The sequence below is a fragment of the Passer montanus genome, unplaced genomic scaffold (assembly GCF_014805655.1).
Source record: "Passer montanus isolate IOZ18808 unplaced genomic scaffold, ASM1480565v1 scaffold111, whole genome shotgun sequence".
Classification (NCBI taxonomy): Eukaryota; Metazoa; Chordata; class Aves; order Passeriformes; family Passeridae; genus Passer; species Passer montanus.
The window spans coordinates 1,779,938-1,806,521 of NW_024357725.1; the positions used below are offsets into that span (position 1 = coordinate 1,779,938).

Genomic DNA, 26,584 nt, shown 5'->3' on the forward strand with positions numbered 1-26,584 from the left:
GAAAACAGCACTTATTTGGGAAATAAAACAGTCAAGTTAGACTGTGCAAAGAAGAGGCAAAGAGTTGAAAAAAGAGAAGCAAAATACACACCATTTAGAACCTAGAACAAATGAACCCAGAGATGTGCTTGCTTTTTGTCAAATTATCTCCAGGGTGAGTGGGGAGGAAAGGGGAAAAAATGTGGACAACACTGCATTTATCATTCTAGAATCTGCAATATTTGGACACATTTCACTGTCCACAAAATACCACACTGGAAGTTCATCAAATTTCTGGGCATTCTTCATTGTTCCAACAGAATTTAAAAGCTGGGCTTTTAAACCATTTAGTGTCTCAAAGTGCAAATACCACAGTGTCCTGAGCACAGTATTTTCTCCCTCTTGCCGCAAGTGGCACAGCACTAATGCAGCATTGCCCCTGCAGTTCAAGATAAGATTCAATATGCTAACAATAAAAAATAATCTGTTGTTAGAGGCAATATTGAAGTATTAATAAGACTGACAAAACAGCACAGAGTAGGAAGAATAAAAAAAGCATTTAGTTCAAGCTTTCTAAGTCTGTCTTGTCCTTATCTAAACGTTGCCTGGAATTTTTATTTTGGTTTTAACTGGCTTTCAGTTTTCCAGACAATGAAGTTGGGTACTGCCATAGCAAGAAAGCCCCACTATTTCTCCCAGGCTACCTCAATCTCTGCAAGATTGGGACAGTGCAGGAAGTTCAGACAGCACATTCAGACAAGCCTAAACTGACTGTAGTAGGGCATTTTTAAAAGTAACTAAACCCTTCTACTTAGTTTAGTAACTAAACTAGGCTTTGCTCTACCCCAGGCTCTTATTCCCATTCACATCCCCTCAGGTAGTTGTTCCTATGGCTGAAGGATCTGCTGCTCCAGCTCCCTTTGGTGACACTGCTGTCCCACAACCCAAAAGCTCTGCTCCATCTCTCCCCCATTTTCCCAAGGGTAAAAATGAACCAGTTGAATACAGCTGGGTCAGTATCTCCCCTCTCCATCCTCAAATTCTGGGAGAAATTATGAAAATAAAAAACTCCCGTAATCCAATCTGTGCAAAAGAGACATCTGACTTGTGACATTCTTTGTTTGGAAGAAATGATCCAGCCCTTCAGCCATCTAGCCAAGGCTGGATCCTCCTCTCCTGGGTGTTATCCTGCAGATCTGAAGTTAAAATAGCAGGAAGATAAATGGAGAAGAAAAGCTTAAAAACAGTCCATAGTTCCTATTGAAAGCAAGTTTTACTGAGCTCTTTTAAAAAACTGGTAACATTTTTTACTTTTTCAGAACAATTACTCTTAGCCTCCCTCAAGAATGTACCTCTTCCTTTGCCTTCTGCACCTGGAACAATAAAAACCCCAAAAAACCAAAAAATTACAAAAGCTCCTTGCCTCCTCAGTAAAGCAAAGCTCCATCTTGACATGAAACCCTTCTGAAGCCCAGGAAAGTTCAGTCTACATCAACAGAAATGCAGCAGAGCATCAGCCATGTTTGTGTGAGAAGAGGCTTTTTCAGGTGTGTGGCCAGAAGATGCTAAAGTGCACCAAGCACAGTCTGGGTCTAGGCCAACTATAAATCTCAGCAGGTTTACAAAAACCCTTTAAACTCCCTATATCTGATCTGTTGTACTTACATTTACTTTCAATAACTTGCTGTTCAGAGATGAGTTTTCCAATAGTTTTCTTTTCCTATGTCTGTCTGATGTAAAGGCTGAACTGTTGGAAAGCAATTAAAAGCAGTTATTTACCAGAAAAAACGTATTGTGTGGAATGGACCAGAGAAAATCCATTCATGTTCAACAAAGTGATTCCATTTGTCACCAGTCGTCACTGACAGCAAACAGGCTCCCCATTGCTGCAGTATGAAATTGGCTGCACTTCCCTCAGGGCACAGCCCCATGGCCCACCAGTGAGTTTACACAGGATGTTCTGCTCAGGGATGTTTTCCTTCAAGAGTGGCCTTAGTAGCAGCTACTTGTCATCTAAAATACTCATCCTTCTCCTAGGTCAAAGAAATTAAGTTCTTCTGTCAGGAAAATAATCTAAGCCTTTAAAAACACAACTTAAAAAAAATCAGGATGAAATTAAGTTACCAAAAATCAAGAATATGTGGAATGTTAGTACTTGCGTATTATAGCTGACTTCTCTTACTTAAAGAAAAATACATGAAGTCCTAACATTTGTGTAATACTAAGTTACAAAAATAATTGCTTAGTCTTTTGCAAATCAATGGAAATTAATGGCCCCTCAATTAAACCAGTTGATGATTTCTCTCTAATTTGATCCTACAATCATAAATTGTTTTAGGATTTGGTTGGTAGGTTTTTTTCCTTTTTCTTTCTTTTTTATTAAAATGCCCCCCAAGCATTCAAAAATTACCATTACACAGAATGGAAGCCTCCACTGTATCTTTTACCCCTCTAAGAAGTTAGATTGCTTGGATGTTTCTAATTCACTTCTCATTATACTTAAACATCTTTACATCTCATAATGTACTTGACAAGACCATCAAAAGAGGATGGAAAATAATGAACATATTAATATAACCTACCAAGTAATTGATACACCTAGCTCAGGGAGGATCCAGAGATTTCCCCAGATCACAGGAATTTCGTAGCAGGAGTACTACGTGAACTCAGAGGCATTTTGATGTATATGGAAGCACTGAATGCACCCATATTTCTGCTTGGCATTAGGTAAGATTCGGGCCAACTGTGCAAACACTCTTTGTCCTCTAGGACTGGCTACAGCACAAACACCACCCAGGATCAGATTATCTGCTTTCCAGTGGAACAGCATCAGACAGAGGCAAAGGAAAAGATGTCTCTTCTGTGCAGTTCCAAGTTCGTAAGTCTTCTTGATCTTTTTGCCAGCAAATCGAACTGTACAATTAATATGAAGACTACTTCCACCTGCACTTCTTGAATTTTTCTGATTAAAAAAGCTGGTTTTTTGACAAAACTCTGACAACAGAGCAAGACATACGATCATGATCAATCAAATCCATTTGCTCTGCACCGCTGCTTCTCAGTGATGAAAAGGTTTTTAAACAGTGTCAGATACACAGAAGGATCAAGACACACGTAATTAGATACATATACACATATGAAACAAATACAACTTCAATGATGCACTATTACAAGTCTGCCCAAGGAAGTCTGGGTGCAAACAAAGTACTTACTTTTCCAAGTTCTGTAGGTGCTCTCTGACCTTCTGCACCAGGCCCAGCTTGGTATCATTGACTACAAAATCATCACAGCGATAACTGCAAGAAAAACATTTTTCAGAATATGCAAAGCACCTCAGTGAAGCAGATCAAACCACACAAGCCTATGTGTGGAAAGCACAAAAGAGATCCAGTGAAAGATGAGAACTGGGGAGCACAACACCTCACACTGAGCTTGGTTCCCTTTGAGAAACCCCCTCCAGCAGAAGAGGGTACAGGAACCATCTTATTACATGGGTTTTCTGCTACTTTAGTTCTCTATTAGCAATCAAAAGCATGATATACTGCCTGGTCCAAGGCAGAATTCTAGTTCAACAAAAACTGAAACAGTGTAACGAAAAGCAGACTCAGTAGTCTATCCACAGATTCATCAGAAAAGACTAACTGACCCCTGGTAAACAGAATACAAAGCTTTTATTAATTTTTAAAATATTTTAACATTGTAAGTTATCACTGAAACCTGAAGTGCTGAACAGATATGTACAAAACATAAAACTGTGCTACTGAATAAACACCAGGGAAGAGGATGGACTAAGAGATCTCTTGAGTTTTCCAAAGTCAGGCCAAAAGTCTGTGGCAACTTGCACCTCATGCTTAACCACAAATATCATTCAATCACTCACCAGTTTCTGTACATACCGTGAAGTGTCAAATTACAGCTTCAAATTTTGGCAGGCAAGTGAACAAGTGAGGAAAACTAACTCTGGATATGTTTAATATCAGAACTGTAGCTATGTCTCTCCTTTCCCTTTGGCACAAGAGTGACTCAAATGCAAAATACATCATCATCATCACCTCAGGCTATTCCTAATGCTGGAGCAGATCCACCTTTGCTTCCTAATTTAATGAAGATACTGACTTCAGGCACAACTGGAATTCACAACACTCTTTGTTGCATAAATCTGCAGGTATTGCCAGTGTTACTTCATACTCTACATTCTTGAAAAGGCTACAGAGTTGAGAAAGTAAAGGTCCTTGCCACTAAATGGAGCCTCTAAGATCAGAGTGTTCAGTACCTCTGAGTTTTCCGTCTAAGAAAAGAAATTAACAAGACACCTCTCAAGACATCAAACCATTGCACACAGCAGTTACGGTGCGGCAGCAGCTCTCTGGCCACAGAGGGCAATGCACAACCTTCCCAGGCACTGTCCTGGGGAAAGGCTGTGAGAAGACCAGAGAAAAGAGCCATAAACATTTCTTATTTTCACTTGCTGCATCTGTTGTTGCGAACATGTGAAATGTGTTATGGAGATTTGTTTACCAAAGGGTGGTTTCTTAATTGGCCAATGGCGATGGTGTTTAGACTGAAGGACCAATTGGGTCCACCTGTATCATGACTTTCTGTAAGGGCAATGGGTTTCTTAGTAAGTATAGTATAAAAAAGTGACTGATCAGCCTTCTGGAATCATGGAGTCAATGCTAATTATTACCCAGCTGAGGGCCTGCAACAACATTATGGGTACTTACACAAGATCTAGAAATTAGTAAGATTACCAGTATTTTTTCTTTTACATTTTTAAAGATTGCCACAGACTAAGTTAGTTTGGAAGGGGGAAGAAGTCCATTAATGTGCTTATTTTTCAGCCACATCTTAGGTAGTCCTTGTCAGCTTTTTCAGCTACCTACAAAGACCTAATGAGGTGCTCCTGCATTTGGCACTCTCACAGGACCCAGCTCTCAGGCCAACACTCAGAGCACACAGGCTCAGTCAGCTAATACACAGCGTGGGACTCCTGAGCAGGGGCACCTTGGCTGCACTAGCACAATCACACTGCTACTAATGCTGGAGTAGCTACTGTTGAGAAAGCAGGAAAGCAGGGGATCGAAGCAGATACAAGCTCACTGAAATCCTCAGTGAGAACTTATTGCTGAAAGATTATTTCATTGCTCCCATGCCCTGAAGATCACATTAACCTTATTTTTGCACACCAGTTTAGCACTTGCCCCAAGATGGAAGAATAAAACCAAATACATTTACTAATGTCAGGGTCTTTTCAACACTGGAAAAGTAATTGTAAGTTTCCCTTAGAATCAAGACAATCCTCTGTTTCTCTTTTTAATAGGTAGGTTTTTTAAAACACCTCTCTTGCAACACTGAGGATTCAGCACTACTATTAGAAATAACAGCATTACCTCCAAACTATTTTGCATAAACCAAGTAAACAGATTTAGAAGTAGTCTATGTTTTAGTAACTTAAATTTGCTAAGCCCACACACCTTAAGGGTAAACTGCTGAGAAATTACTTCCTATATGTGAAGCTGCCACTCAAAACAGCTGCTTAATTTATGATCCTCAGGATTATCACAAATTAACAAACACCTTTTTTGGATACAGTAGCTCTAAAACATACTTTAACAGCAACGAGACAGAACAAATTCTATACCTTGCAGAGGGTCCCTTATATGGCTTAGCATAGTATTCTCCTCTATACACTCTACTTTTAGTACCTCTGCCACCTCCTAGCCTCCTTTGCTTCTAAAATGGCATTAAGCCAGTGCTCTGGGAACATGAGTGCTTACTGCTGTTACAGTGCTTAGGAGGGACAGAACTTCATGCTGTGTTTAAAAGCCCTGACTAGATTTGAAGAATTTGAAGGATAGGAAAAATTAAGAAAACCCAGGTTTCCTTAGTTATGCCAACACCTTATATGGATAAACAAAGAGCTCAAGTTTTACTGTCTGGATAAAAGGCTTTTTACTGTTCTTATTTTCACTGCCTATAGAATGCAATATAACAGGACTAAGCAACCTCATTTTCCAATGCACCAGCACAGTAAGTCTGGTTTGTTTTTTAAAGAGAACCCTCTTCACAGAGACTAAAAAAAAATTTTTCTATGTCCTTGACAGTTGGGTTATTTTTACACCAGCCAGGAACACAGACACCCCTGACACAACTGTGTCCCTTTAAGGGATAACAAGGAGGGGAATGAGAAATCTGACCTGCAAACTGTGTCTGCGATTAAATGAACAAAGGAAACATATTATGCAAATATATCAACAGGGGAGCCTTTCTTCTTCAGTGCCAATTGTCTGCACTAGCACAGAGAAAACCAATTTACAACAGTCCTCTTTCAGGAAAGTTGGGTTCTTACACGTATCATTTTACTTCTTGTGCACAAAAAAATCCCTAACACAGAATGAGAAAGTACCCTATGACAGTTTGTAGACAAAAAAGATCTGTACTTCTTACAAACTCTTTGTGTGTAGTACTTTAGAACTAACTGAATGGCTGATTACCTCCAAAAAGTGGGATTCAGGACTCTCTCTCAGCAGTTAAGGTCTCAAACATAATTTAGTCTGACTGTTTAGTATTGCATCTATTGTCTCAAAAGTGACCAAAGAATCAAGAAGAGTTGTACTCTCATAACAAAATATTGACAAATTCTCTCAACTTTTCCACTGCTAAAACTGAGCGGTTGAATAGGAGAACTGAGTAAGCAAAGAACAAAACCCTCCGGAAAGACTGCATTACAGGTTATGGCATGGCCAAAGGAAGGCAAAGGATCAAACACTGCCTTCTTAGAAAGCCCACACAGGCCTGCTCACTGATACTATCATGCAAGCCAAGGAACACAGTAAACTGGGATCCGTGGGATAACTGGAATAAGAGCATCATACTCAACTTTGTGCAGTAAACAGAACTGCACATAAAAATATAAAAGCTGGCACTGCATCAAAATATCTGCATTATTTTTACAGTAGAAATAAAATTCAATTAAGTCTTACGATGTTATTTTATTGACTTTCAAATTATTGAGGCAGCCCATCCTGGTAGCATAAAATACTCATCTTTACATAAAAGTTCACTTAAAAGAACCACCATGGCATAAACTCAGGACTGTCTACTGGATTCACATCTACACTGCAGTTCACAAATAGGCATTTCAAAGCTATTGAAAGCCCATTCACTCTCCACAGTACCTAATTATGTCTCAAATTTACCCAACTATTAGCTTTAACTGGCAGCAGTCTCCACAGCACTGTCCAAAATAAAGGGGGAAAAGTTGATCTGGATGCCTTCTGTTTCATCTTTAAACTTCTGTGCTCATTTCAACTGGACACAGTAACAAATTCAAGTATCTTTCTCTGATTATCATGTGGGAAAAACCTGAAATATCCTAAATGAAAGCAAAGATAAACTGCTTTTGAAACTTGTTCACCTTCACATTAGCACAGGAGTTATAATTTGCTGGTGAATTACCCATACAACAGGAACTCCCTAAGGCAAAGCTGGCTATAACTAGGTTCCAGTTCATCCACATATGACTCAGCCCTCAACTACAGCAGAAAAGACATCACATGCTGAACTGCTTCCGTTCTGTGCTCCCACAAACACACACCTCCCCAGGTGCAGGTCTGACTGCCCTGCCCAGCACAGCTGGGGTCAGTAATACATTCCACAGCCCCCAGTCTGGCTGCTGGCATTTTGCAATGCCCACACAGGGTTTGGGATAAGGTCAGCAGAGTGCTCAGACTTGCTGCTGTAACTCATCAAGCCTCAGCAAGTTTGGAACACTATTTGTCATAATGAAGATACAATCAGAGACTTCAAATACCCTGCCAAAATTCCCCCACAGATTATCACCTTCAGAATGACTGGAAGACGGGGCATAATTCAAACAAAACAAAAAGCCACAACTTAGAACTCAGCTGCTACCAGTACTGACTGGGAAAGTGAAACTAGCTTCTCACACCTGTTGCAATGCTGGTAACCTGTGCATATTTACTCCTTGGAAAAATTGACTGTTTTCTCATGTATTCACACAGGAGCAGATAAAAATACCGGTCATTAAAATAAAATGCAAATAAAAGCAAAACTCCCCTACATCACAAAACTACTCAAGCCTTTAGGGTATGCTTAAATAGCTACAGCTGCTTCCACCATCTGAACAATTTTTGAGTTGCTCTGAACAACCTTTCTTCAGGTGAAATCACGTAACTGAGGTTTTATTTGCAGGGAATAAAAATATGTGTTACAGAAGCATTCCTCATAAAACTACTTCGAACAGACTTTTTCCCCTAATGAACTACCCAAAAGACACCCAACTATTTGAATAAAATATCCATTAGAGCAGCCACATATCCAGTAATTTTACAAGACTAAACAGGGATTTCCCCAAGATTTACACAGCTCAAATCATGCTCTGCCACACTGCACAAGTAACAACACACATAGGAAACCATGGAGCAGCTGCAAATGGGAAAGCACGTGTCAACAGGTTTGCTTAAGGGGGAAGAGGATGGAGGATGCTGAGGCAAAAACCAGTGCTTTCCACTGACTGTCCTGTGGTGAATAAAGACCATGGGGAATCTAACATTAGCAGCATCAATATTAAATTTCCCTAAACAGTGAATATCATACTGCAAGAACACCACAGAAGGAAGCAAGCCCAAGCCACTGCACTGCTTAAAGAAACATTTCTGACTCTTTTCCTTACTCTTGCCAGAGACTTGATGCTGCTTCCCAACAGGATCAGCCACTTTCCCAGACTCATAGAAAGTACATGCACAAACACAACTTGAGTTCAGATCTCTTGGGCAGGAACTACAGTGTAATAGTTTACCTTCTGACTCCTGACAAATAAAGCACATGTGAAAGGCTCACCAGCTTCATGGAAGGAGCAACACCAAAGAAATAGCTTTCGCAATTAAGAGGTTTGGGTCTTCACATACCCCAAAGCAAAGAGAAGAACTCCAAACCCCACAGCATTTATTTCAAAAGGTTTCTTCTCTGTTTAAGACATTTGACATGTGAGAGTTTAGTTACAGCCAGTAACTGTACAGTGCTGCAATACACATGGAAAAGCAGAGTGTTCCAAAAAGACAGATCTGGAAAGCAAAAGATGAAATGCTCAAAAATGTGTGTAATATAATGCTGCACAAGAGTCTGATGTTTTTGCCTTCTAGTATATAAAAAACTGTCAAATTACAGTGTTTAAACCCTTACCAGTATGTACTGTAACTACTGCAATCCATACACACAGTATGCTGAACTTTCTCCTGTTTTTCTGTTTTCTTATGATTGGTCATAGGAATCTGTGCATCTTCATAATGCTTTTTTGCATGGCCATTCACATATCTAAAATAAATGTAAAAGAAAGAAGTTTATACTTCTAAACAGGTAGTCAACATACATTAAAAAAATAGGAATAAAAAAGGCATCCAATATTTACAACAGCATTAAAAAAGACAATTCATTTGTGTGAAAACACTGGCCAAATTTTCTAATGTTTTCTCCCTTTACTCTCTTCTGTGGTCCAAACTGGCCCCTCCATCTCCTTGACCAAATCCCAGGATCTGTGCTCCTAACAGACTAATGCACTTCCACAACTGAGAAAATCCTGAACTCCATTTCCCCACACCTGTAATGCACTTAGTTCTCTGTACTGCCTTCACATATACTCTTCTTACAGCTCTACCTTTTCTCCCCCAGCACTTGTGTTTGGGATCCCTTTAACAGAGTGCTGACTCCCATTTTCAGCTTTCCCATTCTGCAGCAGGATTTAATGTTACAGATATCGAGTTCATAAACTTGGGCTCTGGAGCTTGTGGTTACATAAGGGAATAAGAAATCTAAAATCCTGCAGCTCTTTTGCTGACACAATGAGGATTTTCATGCTCGAAGTCTGATATATAGGAAATTAAGCACCTTTAATTAAAAAAAAAAAGAGCCCTAAGGTATATTTTATCTTCTCATTCAATTATTTTCCATTCTAAGGATTGGAGCTGTTTGGAAAGAGAAAAAACACCTGCATAAAATAACTGACTCAATATCTACCAACTGCACATAAGAAAGGCTATTTGGAGACAGTAGTAATTTTTTTTTAAGACTAGTAACAATTAAAATATTCCAATTATTTATTGCACACCATGAAGTATCTCCCTCTCTCTTAGCTCCCACCAAGTAGAAATTTATTAAATAGATAAATAGAGGGGGGAGAAAAGGGTCAGTGTCAAAAACTCTTAATAGGACACATTATTAAAACTGTAGCACTTAGTGATAGCCAGATCAAACAACCAAAACCTGGAGTTCATTCAAACCACTTTAAAAGACAAAATCACTATGTTTAATAATGCTTTCCCAGAATACCAGCATACCAGCACGGATGTTACCCAAGAGACGAAAACATGCTCACATCTCAGATAACTCTGAGAAAACATGCTCACATCTCTGTCTAAATGTCAATACTAACTGCATTCCACTAATATGTGCATCTCAAACATTTATGTAGCAGCACATTTTCTACAATTATCCTGACATATAAATAACAGCATTGACTGTATAATTCCTGCACAATTTATTTGGTGTACTTCAACTAATACAAACATCAAGGTGAAGTCAGAAGGAATTCTGATGGCAGCTACTTCTTACATTCTATGGCAATAACTTTAGGTCCAAAACTATACTACAGTACCTTTAAGGTATTTTCAGTCTCAGCTGAATAGTTGCTGTTTCTCTCAAAAGAAGGTGTGCCAACTTGTGGCTTTGCAACAATTCTTATTGTATTTATCTTATCACAAAAGAAATATCTTCCACAGAATGGAACGTTACAATAACCTACTAAACCATCTGTTCTCCACATGCTTTTTGAACTGAGCAATCAAATTTACTGGCCATTTTACTTAAAAAACCCAATGAAATAAAACCCCCATATCTTGAATATAATCTCTGGACTTCTCATAAAGTAGAAAGAACCATGTTAAGCACAAACATACAATGTTAAATGAGACAATGAAAGGTTTATTTCAGGGAAATTTTGAACAAAGTGCCTCAGAGTCAAGCAACAAAGGAGAAAGATAAAGGTGTGATTAAGATTTGCACACTGACATATACCCACCTTCCACAATGGACACTCGAACACGTCAGACAGACCCAGGGACTTTTATTTGACCGGCACACTATAAAAGATTTTTTAAAAAAAGTTGTCAAATGAATGAAGTCTACTTGATTTTAAAATACAATACAAGAATATCACAATGACAAAAACAGTGGCAAACCTTCCAATGTTTTCTTTTGGCTTTTAATAACAGTCCAGTGAACACAGGATAAAAAGCTATGGCTCTTCTGCTTCATAAAACTTGTTCTACAAGGAACCATTTTAAAGAAGATATTGCAAGAAGTGTGGCAATCTGATAAAGAAGCACACAGAATAAATTACTGTGCAATACATGTTAATACACACCATTTATACAATGTGTATTCCTACGCTACAGTGCTGATATAGAATTTATCCATAATGACTTCACCCTCAGTCCCGCACAAGCATCTGAAAGGTTAAAATGTAACACCAGTGCTGTGCTTCACAATCTACTCAGCACATCAGAAGAGGTTATCTAAGTTTTTGGCTGTCATATTTTAAGTGTAGAAAATTTAAAATATGGATATTTTAAGGTAAAGGCCTTAAAAAAAAAAACAACAACAACAAAAAAACCACCAAAACCAAAAAAACCCCCAAACTAAAACCCCAAAACCAAAAAAAAAAAAAGGGGATAAACACTAAAAAAAGCTGAAACACCATCCTACCATCCCAGGGTAGGGCCACAGAAATGGGATATTCCAACTCTAATTCCAGCCCAGCAGGTCACTGAAAGAGGGATGCTACGAAATACAACACTTAGATTTGAATGAAGTAAAATTGTTAACAACTATCCATTATCACAGAATTTACAAACATGATAATACACTTCCAAATACCCAACTAATATGATGAAAAAATTAAAATGAAATGCTAAGTGCACTGCTACAAGGGCAGAAAAAAATAAAATACAACTTCGATTATCCCCAAAATACAAAAGGGTATGATATCAGACCCATAAATTTTACACACCATAAATTTCTGCTACTTGGAACAGTCAGTGAAAAGAGTCACAGAGGAAAGAAAAGGCATTGGGAACTTGAGGGTCTGTGAGACCAGGGGGTAGAAAGACAAAGAGAACTGACCCTGGTTGTACATGTAAATTACTTATATTGTTATTCATTGTGGGAAAGCTTGAGAACAGTCCTCCCTTTCTGGAGTCACACCTTAAAACAAGAACTGAAGCAGCACAGAAGCTGCTCCAGGGTAGGATCATCTGAGCAGGCTAATTCAGGACTCAGTTCACCAAGCTACAAACCATGGTACATAGTAAACTGTTAAGATCCAAGACTATCAGAGAAAACCAAGCTAAGAAAAGCAGTTTCTTTATCGAATTAAATGTTCATTAAAAAGGAAGTTATCAATTTTGATTCAAAAGAGAACTGACAAGCTTAGCTATTTAGAAGAGCTACTACATTTTTCCACTACCAGATGTTACCTTTTTGATTTAAATCAGGTGGGAAAAAAAAGAGTACACCGCTTTTTAAACAATTGTTTTCTGTATTTGAATTTATTATTACAAATAGCTGTTGTATTTCAATTCAAATACAGAAAACCAAGGCATGTTTAAAATGAGACTGTTACTGCGTTACCTGGGGGAAAAAGGCACATCCTCCAGAAATAATTTATGAAGTAACTTCTTCAAACTCTTTAGTCAAGACTCCAGAACTGCTTCCTTCAGCTACTTTACTGGAGAAACAGATTGTCTCACAGGTCTCAGTTATCTGGCATTGGTTCTGCAAAACCCAATAAGTCTATTTCTAAAGCTGCTTATTCCCACAGCTGTGATGGTCATCTTGCAATAGACAGAGGGCAGCCAGGTAGAGCTGTTTTGGTTTGCATTTCAACTCAGGAACATGGAAGAAGTTTGTCTAATTTAACCAAAACATTACCAAGAAACCCAAAATTTAACACTGGCAAACAGAAGAGAAAGGGAAAGATCTTACAAACAGCTATTATCAATTAAAAATGGGCTAAAGGAACCAGTGGTCTACCCTGATACAATATTATTTGCTTGAATTTACAAACAGCAATGTAAAGTATTAACCAGAAGAGAGAAAAACCATTCATGCACTTAATCTGTGCTGTGTGAAGAACACTACTTTACACTTTCCATGCCAGGAACATAAAAAGGTCTTCCTAGGATTAAAATCCTAGCAGAAACTTCCCATTGTGAAATAACATGTTTGCTTTCACTATGTTATCATCTACACATGGAATTGGTTCTCAACTAGCAGGTCAAAAGCACTATGATGGAAACTATTGCTCCTACTTTCCACCCCTACCAGACAATTATAATTTCACATTCAGGTACTTTAAATACCTGTACTGCTTGTTTGTCAAGTGTTAAATTATACTGAAGGAGTGCTCATTCTGCAGGTTTACGCGTTCTGCACAAAGCCAGCAAACAAGTCCAACCTCTGCACAACACCAAAAAAAACTGCATACACTAAAATTTTCCATCTTTCCTATCAGAGAATAGGAAAAGATGGCTCATTTGTTTACTTTAACTTTTAGGAAGAACTTTGCCCCAGTTGCATCACATCAGAAATGTGTAGTTTATCTTCTGCACAAACATCTCCACCCACATGGAAGTGACTCCCACTAAGATTAAACACAGAATCCAGTGTTAAATCTGTGACCTCCAATTGCTCTGTTCTCAGAGAATTACACAACTGATTTTTTAAGACATGGCTGGAGATTGCATTCTGTATTTCTCTGGCTCAGCAGATAATTGCATTAAAGCCTGGCTCTCCAGGCATTCCTCAGTTCAGATCCTGAAGCAGTTATCATCTTACTACTTTATAAATTAAATTAGACTGGAAGTTTCAGGCATTACTTAGGACTCTATCAAGACAGACAAGCACCATGGAATGCAAAGCAAAATCACAGTCACTGTCCAGAACTACTTATAATCTAAACTAGAGGTAGACACTTTGGCTTCATGTATAAAGACATTGCACATTATTCCTTTCAGATGGGGTACAGACATGAATACAGTAAGCTTCAAAGTAGGCCAGAAGTGAGAGTGATCCATAGCAAATCCCTTTTCAATTTGAAGAACATTACACAGCCCTGGAAGTTGACCCTTGAAACAGATTTGGGTGTTCTGGACTTTCAGGTCACACACACTAAATCATAAGGAATGATTTTCACTTGTATAGGTACCAATATATTGACTCCATAATCAGTTTTCCAATTGGGAATTTGGAGGTTTGGTTTGTTTTTCTTTAAGCACTACTTAAAAAAAGAGAGGGGAACATTACATTAGCCTCCCTTACTTTGGATTAAAGTTATGTTCACACACTGTAGCCCCATTAAAAAAATTATCTGTCTTATTTAGTGGTATACAGACCAAGGAACATTGGCTGCTTTCTCAGCTTGGACAAAAGTTTGGCTACTGAACAGTTACCAACTGCCTCAATTTGCTGTATTCTTAGAATAGATTCAAGTGGTCAGGCAAAGACGACACTAACGTGTCAAAAGAAAAGGGAAAGCAAAGCTGCAATGCCACAATCTTATCTGAGGCTATTTGCCACCTTACATCAAAATCATCTTAGTTCAGAAACTCAGAAACACTTTTTTTTAATCATGTAATAGGAAGAACTCTTTTACAGAATTATTTCTCTACGTAAAACCTGAATACTGATGTGTTACACAGTCTGCAAAGCCCTCCCTCAATGAAGAGGAATTATCAATCCAGCCCCAGGAGAGTAAAGACTCATACCTAACTTTGGGAACACTCAGAGACGTCCACGCAGCTTCCACTTTTTGCAAATCACCCGGATAAGGTTATCTTCTCCTTAAGTGACCTTATAAGGTCACTGAGTTATGCCAAATAGAATGAGCAAGATACAGCTAATGAATTTGGTGTTCTCTCACCACAGGGTCCCCACCCCATCCTACCCCCATGATCATGCAAATATGTACTTTTCGTGCTTGATGTTTTTTTCTTATTGAAAACTGACTCCAAGTGCACTCATGTGAAGCATGAGTGCTCCTGGCAAACACTCATTTCTTACACAGCAAAGATGCAAACTGTCACTGAAGGAAAGTTACAGCTATGTAAAGTATACAACAGACCTGTGGAATGAATGGGTTTGTTTAAACAGCACACTGCATAGCTGTAAAACTGGTAATAGAAAAAAAGCAGCAGGAAAAGGAAGAGACACACAGGAATCAGTTTTTATAAAGCAGCCAAGTTCAGAAACCTGCAAGATGCAGCGTCTGCCAGAGATCTGGCAGCAGCACAGCTATGTGACTGACACAGCGTGAGTGACCCCGAGCCAGAGCTGCTACAGAATTGTGCTTACAGCAACGGTTTAAAATAGCCCTTCATTGCTACACTAAAGAAAAGGTCACCAAATATCAGCACATTAAGAGAAATACTTTAGTTCTTCTGTTAAAAGCACATTGACTAGAAACAAGATTAGGGTCACTAAACTATTTCCAGTAGTCTCCACAGCCTTTACCAGACAGCCTTTATCAGCCTGGGCTCAGCTCTCAAAAGGAGCTGTAGCAGCACTCCCATGTTACTGGCCCAATTATAGACCTCAATAACACAGTGACCTGCACAGAAACATATCCGGACTAAATGACCTCTGGTCAGTTCACTTTATGCTCACACAATGGGTCAGCTATACCAAAACAAGCTAAACTGAATTAAAAAAAACCCACTTTTGCTCTACTCAGGAAGAAGGAACATATTATTTACAAACTTGTGGTATCGGTGGTACACTGACACTGTGCTGGCAAAATAATCCCACAAACACAAGCGCTTGGTGACAAACAAATATCTATGCTACATAAGTACAGCATGCTGTATCATGTGACACACATGTGCCTATGCAAAAACCCCACAATAATACTGTTACAAGAAATGGACTACTTTTCCTTTCCCATACCTTTATCTTAATTTTGCCTTAAAAATCTCTCAGTATCCTGTTTAATGATGATTTAGTAATGGGACTCCCATTTTGCTCCTTAAAGAACCTAACAATTGCAGCAAAAGAGAGCCGGGCAGTCTCCACTAGCAACATGTGAACAAAAAAGCAGCAACAATCCACACACCAAAATGAGAAACCCATTCCTTGTAAAACATGAACCTTTTGCTGTGACACACCAGGCCTAAGGAATGAGACTGAAAGCTACCTTTTCCAAGAATATGGAAGTAAAGGTGTGAGAAATTTGCAAGCAAAAATCCTGGTGACAAAAAATTCTGTACAAGTATTTAACCAAATTTACAAAAACCTCTTTAGCAATAGCATTAATAGTAAATGCAAAGATTTTTCAGTCAAAGGATTGAAAGCATTTTTCAGAAAACCCATTTCTATTTTACAGGTAAGAACAAGAGATTGAATCTTTTACCAGCATAGATCAGAACTGAGCCTACTAGCCCATACACCTTAGTCTTTTAAATTATTTTAACTGCAGCCAAGGGTAAGATATCCCAAAAGCCATCACCCTACACAAAATTTGTAAGGTGATCTGCCAAAACAGCTCTGAATTGAACACACAGAACTTTCCATATGGAATATACAACAGGCATCAGGTGTTTGAGAATCATCCATGAAAGCTGGTGTTCTAAGTAGGGAATCCTCAAGTTATTAACCTATGAGAAACATCAAGGAGACAAATGCATTGGATGTGGTCCCTCCTCTGGACTTACATGCTAGAGCTGCAAAATGGTTCTGCCCACTGCTGGAATTCACAGCTCTGGAACTCTCTCTGGATGAAGGCACAAGTTTCTTCAAAGACTGAATAAATCAGCAGAGGAGTTTTCTCCACAAAATGCCCTTTCATTCAAGATGTGAACATCCCCACGTTTAATGCATGTACCCCCTACCCTTGAAAGACCTTATTTACAGACAACTTATAAATGCTGAGGTAGCACTGCCAATTTCTTCCCATGAGTAAGTACTTCTTTTGGGGAACAGTGAGACAAAACAAGAGACCGAGTGAAACTTTCACCCAGCCTAGCAGTTACAGCTTTCACCCAGGCTGCAGGCTCCACAGCAAGGAATATCTATGCACTCTACATTCAAAATCCACCAAACAAAATGCTCAGTTATTAAAACTGAAACTGGAACCAAGGATTTTCCACCAAGATGAATGGACCAAATCACAACATTTGAGAGCCACATGCACTCTTTCCTCCTGGCCCACAAACTCACTTATAAACCAGCATATACAATAAACAGCATCTCAAGGCGAAAATAACAAGTCTTCCTCATCACAGAACATCAGTCAAGACTGCAAGGTTTGTGGATACGTCCAGAATCAGACACTCTGGCACTGAAAAAACCATCTTATTACCAGAAACAAAGAAGCCTTAAAGAACACAGGTATCCTCCAAGGTACATTAGTATTTTTACCAGCAGCATGTAAAAATGCCTAGCAGGCAATGTAAGTTCCTTACTACTAAGTACACATACACCAACACAACTGATCAGGTTCCTAGCTTCTGACAATCATTTGTGTATTTAAAAAGGCAGTTCCTTCAAGTGTACACACATGCTTTATTATTATCTGACCTTACTGTATGTTTATATTCAGGAGGAATCAAAAGTACTGAAAAGACAGGGTAGGCCTTAATACTAACACCATCTTATCATCTAGGAACAGGTTCCTCAAAGTTAAATACAGAGTTAAATGTGCATGGTTGTTGACTGTAGTTTTTTTTCTGTTTGGGTGGGGAATGTTTAAAGCGTATATGCATTTGGGAAAAGCATCTGCTCCATATTTAAGAAGGCCAGTGAATTCGGGGTGAATAACTGTAATGAAAGTCAAGTGACTGAAAAAGGAAGTAAATGTTGCAAGAGTATTTTTTAACCCCTGAGCAGATGAAAGCCCCATTCTAAACAAAGAATGCAGGAAAAGGAACAGGCTTTGAAAACTAGTGAAAACTATGAAAACTTTGAAAACTATGTTCTACACTTAGAAGCCAGCTGGTTTTACTGTCCAGGTTTTAAAGAATACTCCCATTTGTTTTTAAACTTAATTTCAAAAAGTTTTTCTTTCTCTCCTTCCCTCTGCCCTATTAAAAGAAGTTAATACATGCACTAAATTTGCTGTAAACTCTTAACTGTTACAAAAAAAAATTCTATTTAACAATATGTTGCATAACTTTCATTTGTATGACACTTCACTGCATATTTTAGAAAAACAGCATTCTAGCCAAAATGAAATCAGACAGAAGGGGGGAAAAGGTTTTCAGTTATACTATTTAAAATGCTTTGTTCTAAAATGAGCTAACACACACTTAACTAAACTAAAAGTTAAGAAAATATTAAGGAAATTTCAATTACATTTATATCAAAGCAAGAGAACCCATAAGGAAGCAAGTCTCCTAGTAAGCATTACTAAACATATAAAAATGTTAACACCTTCTTTCACAATGAAGAAGTCTCAACAGTATCAAGTCCTAGCCTGACTCAAATCACATTCAAATATAAGAGAATTCAAATAAAACTCCAAAGAACATTTAAAGAAAGAAAGAAACAACCCTCACTTGCAGCTATGGGAAAAAACCCAAGTTACTTCCCCGTCTTTATCTTTCAGCCAAAATCCAAAAGATCGGGTTTCTAGTGAGAAGTAATTTAGTAATAGTTTGTGAACTACTATTTGTGCTCATGCATACCTGTACATGTAGTTTCCACCTCCTTATGCTAAATAAAAGCATTGCTCAGTCTCATAGAAGAAATTTCACATGGTTACAGTGAACCATTCCCATTTACAGTGGAAAACCACACATAATTTAGCTATACTAAGCAACACTTGTGTGAGAATATAAAGCAGGGGTAGGTGCCTAACTACTATTCAATTTTCACAGAATAGGTAGGTCACAGAAGTGCCCAACATATTCCTAACACTAAAGAATGTTAGAGAACAAGGTGATCAGCTTCATAGGCCTGAAATTCCCTTCCCCACACTCAACCACACTGGCTTTAGTTCGGCATTTAGATTATGCAATCAGTATTCCACACTGAGAAACAGGGATATTACAAAAATGCAGGCGTTTGTGTTTGCCTGTATTCTCAGAGCAGTGATGGAAAAGCATACAGGGAGGTCAGGAAAACTACTTTCAAGCAGTGTAAATAGGTCCCCAGGAAGTGGCTGAACTGGGGGCAGGAGGTGCCAAACCCAAGTCAGTCAGGTCACTCCCAGCAGAGCTACAGGAACACCCAGAGTTCAGTGTACCACTGCTCAGGCAGTGTGTAAGGGTAAGGAAGGGAGAGACAGCATCTGCGCTGCCAGTCACACACAGACATTCGGCTCCCCGGCCACACCACCGCCACTTCTGAGAATTTCATCTTTCTGTGTCCAGGAGAACGCAGACATGGCAGCTGTTGATCTTCCTGCACATACCAGAGAAATCACATCCTACCTGAAAGCGTAGGGAGAAGTATGGAAGGACAACTATCAGAAAGAAAACAATAGAGGCAATCTCATCTTAATGAACAGGCAAATCCAAAAGCATTTTTTAAAAAAATACTGTCTCTATTTCTCCTTCACACTCTAAAAACATTTTAGAGTTGTTTGGCTACTTTGATAATTAATTAGCATACAAATTTAAATACATATATTTTAAAATTGACTGCTTTTAGCCTTCACAGAAAAACAGATATAATTTCTCAGTGTAGCAGTAGCATCCACCAAAAAAAACCAAAACCAAAGTTAGCAAATCTTTATGTTAGAGCAAGACACATAAATGCTCATTTTCAGTGAGCAGCCAGAAAAAACACAGCAAAGCCAATAGTGTAGTATCATTTCAGATCCAAACTTTTTATTAAATTGCACTTTCTAATCTTCATGGAATATTTTAATTAATGGCTTTTAATCACTTTTTACCTAGGTAAACAATGTTAGTTAAAATAGAAAGCAAAGCATGAACTAAATGAAGTGAGTGTTACTGATCAAATAAGAAATGGCTCAAAGCTTAATATAATTTCAAACACTGGGTCTGAAACTTTCACTCTGTCAACCTCAGATACACGTGACAAAAAACCCCAAACTAAGTGAGTTTAAGTGGGCCAGCCTCAGCAACTTGCTATGATCAGACAAACAAAGCATAATGCACTGATATTGTTTAACATCTGCATACCCTGAAGAGCTTGGGAAAGGCAAGTGAAAATCATCCTGCTTACACTGAAACCAGCTGTAATGAGATTTACCCTAATCTGAGATAAATGAAGAGTCTGCCATGTACACATGAGTGTCTCATCCTGCTTCCACAGTACCAGACAATCCTGGTCTCCTTACCTGCCACACTTTGAAGAATCATTTCAAAGCACTGAATACTTACAACAGTCAGTAGTAAAATTTGCCCTTCAAAGTTGATCTTCAAAATCATAATGAACACAAGATCTAGTTTCTCAAAGGCAATGTATTAAATGTCTACTTCTTTCCTCTGAAGCACCTCTTCCCCAATTTAATGTTCAAATTTTGTGATAGATTATGATTGTTGTGTAGAGTAGAAACAAAATTTTCAGAAGAAAATCTACAAAATATTAATCACCAATTTAAATTTACTGACTTGTAAAAGATACTAAGCATCTGAAAGACTTGCTTCTTTTTTGCAATTAAAAGAAAATTTCCATCTAACTTATGAAACCAAAATTAAGACTTTTATCCTATCTCAATAAATGCGTATCTTCTAACAGAACTGGTTCCAAAGCAGTGTGCTCTACCTCACAGGCCAGGGTAGCTGCTGACCCCATGGTCAATTCACACATCAGTAACCAATTCAAACAGGAAAAAAAGCCCCCCGATTTTAAGGAAAACAAGACCGAGTCTGAAAGAACATAAATCTAACAAGCTAACTTAAAACAACAGCCAGGGAATGAATCTAAGAAGATAGTACAACCTATGGAGTTACTAACAAACATTCCTGCATAGCAGCAACCCAGAAAAATGAAAAGGTGAAAGAGTATCCAAATTTGAAATTAAAGTTACTAAATAAAAAGGAGTAATTTTTAAAATATATTTACTTTATCATTTAAATTTCAGAATCTGACAATTTCCAGGGCAAATTAATTTTCCATATATAGGGTGACAAATAATCCTCACACACACAATACAGACCATTAGGTCCACACATTGTCCATGATCTCACCCTGAGTTTACAAACAGAGAACTGAAGTTTTCTTAGGAATAAGGTTCTACCTACCCCTCTCCAGTTTCAGCAAGTTTTCCCTCCTCCTACATTACAGTAATAATGAAAAGACAGAAGAAATCAGGACCTCTAGTAATAAAACTGGAACAGCAGACAGAGACAGAAATACTTATGGAAATGGAGAAGCAACACTAAGAAGCAGCTGGGATGAAAAAGAAAGCCAAGAGGGTAAAGTCTGTACCTGTGCCTTTACACTATACTTGTTTTGGCACTGACTGCAATGGTCCAAAGCCAGAAATCACAGTGTGGCAGAATGGCATTACTTACCCCAATGAAAGCAGAACAGTGAGACTAATTTAACTGAGAAAACCAAATCTGTTGGGGGGTGGGCAGGGAAGCAGCAAGCAAAAAAAACCTATCAAAAGCAGCCTGATCCAGTGCAGTCATATTCTTGAAAGCTCTACTCAGCTTAAAACATTTGATCTCAAATCTAAATAAGCACTCAGGGATATCTGGGGTGATTCTGAAAAAACTGAATTCACCAAATATTTTAGTAACTTGAAACACACACAAAGAAGGTCGTTAAACTCAGCATAATCACTAGGCCTCAAAAAGCCTAGGCCTGTAAAAATCACTAGGCCTGTACATGAGGCCTCAAAAAGCTTGCTCGTGCTGGCCTTCCTGACTTTCATACTCCCAGTGTCACTTCCAAATACCACAATGTATGTTGCTGACCATTGGTGCAATTACAACTCTTATGCAACAGAAATCAGAATGCAAAAAACTGATGTCGGGCACATATATTCAGCTTTTGCAGGAAACACCAGTCTACAGCCAGAACTGCTCTTCAATCCTTAACAAAATTACATTCTTTAAGGAGGAAAAAAGTATTCAACTGACAGTGATCTGAAAAGCAAGTTTTAAGCATCCTTCACAAGTGCAATTCCCCTTAAAAAAAACCCTCAAAATCAAAGAATCTCTACTTCAGCAGATGCAATCCTATCAGTCCACAGTTGTTCTTCTAAAGACAGAACTTAAAATTCTACACTGAACAACCATTGAGCCCAGTGAGAACAATCGATGAATCTTCAACCACACAGGAAAAAAGTTGGAAAACTGCTCCAGACTTCCACAGGTGTGCTTAGAAGACTGCAATCTTACTTAGGTGGGGAAGGGCTCCCTGTGGTTTGATGAGTCTATGAAAAGCTGTTGAGAAATACCGCATCTGAGCTGTTCCAGAGTACTTTTCATAATTACATGATTTGCACAACAGTGCTGAAGGTGTGGCACATCATACAAATGCAACAGCTTCAGTCTGTGACACAGTACTGCCAGTGCCTCCAGCTACTCTGCTTCCAACTTCAGCATAAGTTTCAGAAATTAAAATGCGTGGAAAGACTGCACTCCAATTGGAATTAGAAGATATCTGCCCACATTATTTCACATGACAGCACTGATTAAAAGCCATTTTCAGTTTCTATACCATTTCTACTTTGCATATATATCTCTTCCTAAATGCCCAATTACAACAACAACCTACCTATAGATCTGGAAAAAAAAAAAAAAAACAACCAAAAAACATTTTGCACTCTCTTTTGATAATTTTGAAGCCTCTCAAAGAAAATACATGCTGATTTCTGTACTGCTTACTGTACACAGCAGACTGACTGGATTAAATACCCAGGGGAAAGCACACCACTTTATGGATGGGAGGGCCTTAAACTCTCTGACTTCCAAACTACCTAACAGGAACATAACAGAAGACGTAGAGACACTTCAAAATGAACATTATTAACTGAGAGCAAAACCGTTGATATTTGGATCACACCCTTGCTGGCAATGCTTCCTCCCACTGCTTTTTTAAGAAACTTCCTTCATCACAAGACCTCCAAAGCAACTCTGGCAGAAAGCTTTCAAGGGAAACTTATTTAGGCCATCGGAGAGCAGCTCAGGCTGCATACGCTCTCCTCTAACCGACTTGCTACCTTCAGTAAGGCTGGCTTCCAAATACCAGCACCAAATGCAACACTCCTCCAGTACACAGTGGCACAATATTCAAGATCAAGTAACAAAATTAAAAAGTGCCTCCATATTATCTTGTGAAGTTATTGTTGCAATCAAGAGTTTTTGTGGAGAGACGAGGAAAAGCTACTTAACCAGTGTACATCACTCAGCCTGGTACTACAGCTCCACAAATCTCTAGAACCTCAGACAATGACAAAAATAGCCACCAGCAGTCTGAACTAAAACTCACTCTCCAACCTATTCTGCAACATTTTGCTACCACTGGTACAATCAGGTGGCTGTCAGAAAGTTTCCTGGATCACTATCCTTTTCTGGAAAGGTCAGCAACAATTATGAACAGGACTGACAAGTTCTGAGCCAGTTTAAGACAACATACTTGATGAGAGGTGCCCTGTAATTACAGACTGCAGAAAACTGCCTTCCAAATATTTTTCTACAACTGGGACACCACTACCACCCAACAGATCTAAAACCACACAATCTTAGAAAACAGCATCAAAAGTAATAGAAAATGCATTAAATTTTGACAAGGTACTAATTTACATGCAGCATTTTCTGTTTAATTTTGGATTACAAAGTTACATCAAACCCAGCAAATAAGACATAATATCTAGTGTGACTTGACACAAACCAGTATTATGTATCTTTAAAAAAAAAAAGTCACCAAAATGAGTACAAACAAGAAGACAGTACTCTACATACTACTAGGCAGTTAATGTAGCAATAATCACACACTACTAGCTGGAAGTGAGAACTAAGGCACTACAGCTTTACTATACTAGTAGAAATGCAGCAGGTATTTTTAAAAACCCCACAATTTCATTTGTTTTAAATTAACAAGAGCCTGCTGTTTTTTCACTGGACTGCTTTAAATTCAATGTACCTAGCTTCTCTAGCCACTTGTTAAGACTTCTACAGTTATCTATGCGAGTACTGTGTGACTTATCGTTATTTTCTTAAAAAGCATTACAAACAAAAAACTCCCTTAGATACGGTGCCATCATTACACAGTTCCCAAAAAGCCCTCCTACCTTCCTCCTGCCTCAGTACTGTAAAATAACGCTGGTGATTGCCCTGCAGTTGGCTCTCCCTGCAAGTGCTGGTTCAGGAGAAACTCCTCTGAACACAAAGAAAAATTTGTTCTAAGTGCTGGACTTTGTTGAGAAGCAGAATGCATGGGAGGGTAGCCATAAACTGGCTATTATCTTAAGCTATGAAGTTATATTAATACCTCAGAATATCTTTTTAGTTTTGGTACTTTTATCTAAGTTCTCTGAAGGGTGGTTCCCGACTGCCATATGCTTGTTGTTGACAACTTTGCTTACCCTTGATATTCTGAAGATAGCAGATGGACTTACAGAGTTAAACTTCTTGTCAATAATTTGTTTGTTTTTGTAAAAAAACATTAGGGACAACATTTTTTCCTGTACTTCTCCTTACCTTCTAATCATTTTCCCACATGACTCCACTGTAAAGTGTACACCCTCTAAATCAAAAGCATTACAGAGAAAAATAACTGGTTTTGCAAAAGGAAGCAGAAATACTACCACACCTTGGCTCCCGGAAACTGCAATCAGGGAACAAGTTAAGTAAGCAGCAGCCTTCCCACACCAAGGCATTGACACTACGAGACAAAGGAGAACCATCTTTCCTTAAAAAAAAAAAAGGAACACCTTAAAATACATCCAGCCCTTTAGTGGTCCCCAGTCGGTCATTCCCAAAGGAGACTTTCTCTCTTTCTCTCCAGTGACTACAGGCACAAGTCCCGCTACCACTCTAAGCAGGGCCTACTTCCCACGTGAAACCGATATAGTTGTGTCTGCTCTCATACAGAGCACAACTGAACGCAACTACAGCAAATAAACAACGACAGCAAACAAACAACGACAGCAAACATCGGGGGTTATCTGTGTAGAAAGCTAAATTTAAAACAGCTGGCGCACGGCACGTTTAAAGGGAATGCCCTTAAACAAACAAGATCACTACTGAGGGACAGTAGTGATGACAGAGTATTTGCATTCTTAAATCAATGAGCAAAATAGTAAAAAAAAAAAAACGTGTATAAAAAAAAAAAAAGGGAAAGTAACCTCAGACCAATTGAAGAACACACTGACCCTGCAGTTGGTAGCGGCTCCTCTCCCCTCAACCGCGGTCCTGGGACAGAGCCGAGCACGCAGCTCCTCCGGCAGACAAAAGGAGCGCGACCCCGCAGAGCTCCGCGACGTCGGCCCCGCCGGGACAAAGTCCGCTGCCCACCCCGGGCCGGACAGCGCTACGCTGGTAGCACAGGGCAGGACCGGGGGTCGGAGAGCAGCCCCCGCTCCTGCCTCGACACGCGGCTTCCCCGCGGGCGCAGCGGCGGCTGGAAGGCGCAGCGCCTTCAGAGGGTCCCGCGGAGCGGCCCCGGCGGGTGGGGGCTGGGGTAGCCGCCCGCCCCCGAGCCCTCCCCCCCTCGATGGGCGCCCTCCCGCCGCCGGGCAGCGAGGACAAAGGAACAGCCGGGCCACCTCGGGCCGGGCGGGCCGCGCAGCGCAGGCCGCACTCACCGCTGCAGCACCAGGAGGAAGGCGAGCCCTGCGGGAACTTGGCCGAGTCGGGCGCGATGCAGACGCTGGAACCGAGGTGCGGGCACTCCATGGCGGCCGCGGCGGAGCGGAGCGGGGCGGGCGGGCGGCTCCTCGCGGCGTTACAGCGGCGGCGTCCCGCGCACAACAGCCATCTTAAGGACGGCCTCCCGCTCCGCGCCGCGCGCGGCCGGGCCGGGCTTTACGGGCAGCCGCCCTCTCTCCGGTCCGCTCCGCGCGCCGCTCCCCGCCAGCCGGGCTTTGCGGGCAGCCGGGCGCCCCAGGGCAGCGGCGAGCGGCGCGGCCCGGCCCGGCCCGGTCCGGTCTGGTCTGGTCCGGCCCGGTCTGGTCTGGTCTGGCAGACAGCGAGCTCCGGAGCACGCGGAGCGCTGTGGGGTGGAAGGACCTTGAAGAGTCATCCGCTTCCAACCCCTTCCGCTGGAACTGGTTGTTCTAGGCCGCATCGAACCTGGCCTTGAACACTTCGAGGGATGGGGCATCCACAGCTTCTCTGGGCATCCTGTGACAGTGCTTCACCACCCTCACAGTAAAGAATATTATAATAGCTAATCTAAACCCGCTGTCTTTTCAGTCTGAACCCGTTCCCACTTGTCCTCTATCACTTCATGCTCTGCCATATAGTCATGCCCCATCTTTCCTCTAGGTTCTCTTAAGGTACTGGAAAGCCAGAGTTAGGTCACCCTGAAGCTTGTCTTCTGGCTGAACAATCCCCAAAATTCTCTCAGCCTTTCCTCACAGCAGAGCTGCTCCACCCCTCTGATCACCTTG

General features: G+C 39.9%; 1 protein-coding gene across 8 annotated transcripts in view; it reads right to left on the reverse strand.

The window, feature by feature from the left end:
- The window catches only part of USP3 (ubiquitin specific peptidase 3), a 41,326-nt gene extending 15,416 nt beyond the window's left edge, over positions 1 to 25,910 (reverse strand). For 3 of the 8 annotated variants that reach the window (XM_039731530.1, XM_039731546.1, XM_039731499.1), the window contains exons 1-6: positions 25,778 to 25,910; positions 11,235 to 11,366; positions 11,075 to 11,135; positions 9,184 to 9,315; positions 3,192 to 3,275; positions 1,645 to 1,726 (exon numbers count right to left, since the gene is read on the reverse strand). In XM_039731530.1, coding sequence (XP_039587464.1) covers positions 1,645 to 1,726; positions 3,192 to 3,275; positions 9,184 to 9,315; positions 11,075 to 11,135; positions 11,235 to 11,366; positions 25,778 to 25,868 — 582 coding nt within the window. In that variant the 5' untranslated portion in view covers positions 25,869 to 25,910. Of the gene's footprint in view, positions 1 to 1,644; positions 1,727 to 3,191; positions 3,276 to 9,183; positions 9,316 to 11,074; positions 11,136 to 11,234; positions 11,367 to 12,684; positions 12,719 to 24,262; positions 24,390 to 24,783; positions 24,883 to 25,345; positions 25,509 to 25,777 lie in introns of those variants that run through there. The other 5 variants (XM_039731509.1, XM_039731551.1, XM_039731518.1 and 2 more) reach the window with 5 other exon arrangements.
- Positions 25,911 to 26,584: the final 674 nt, after the last annotated feature.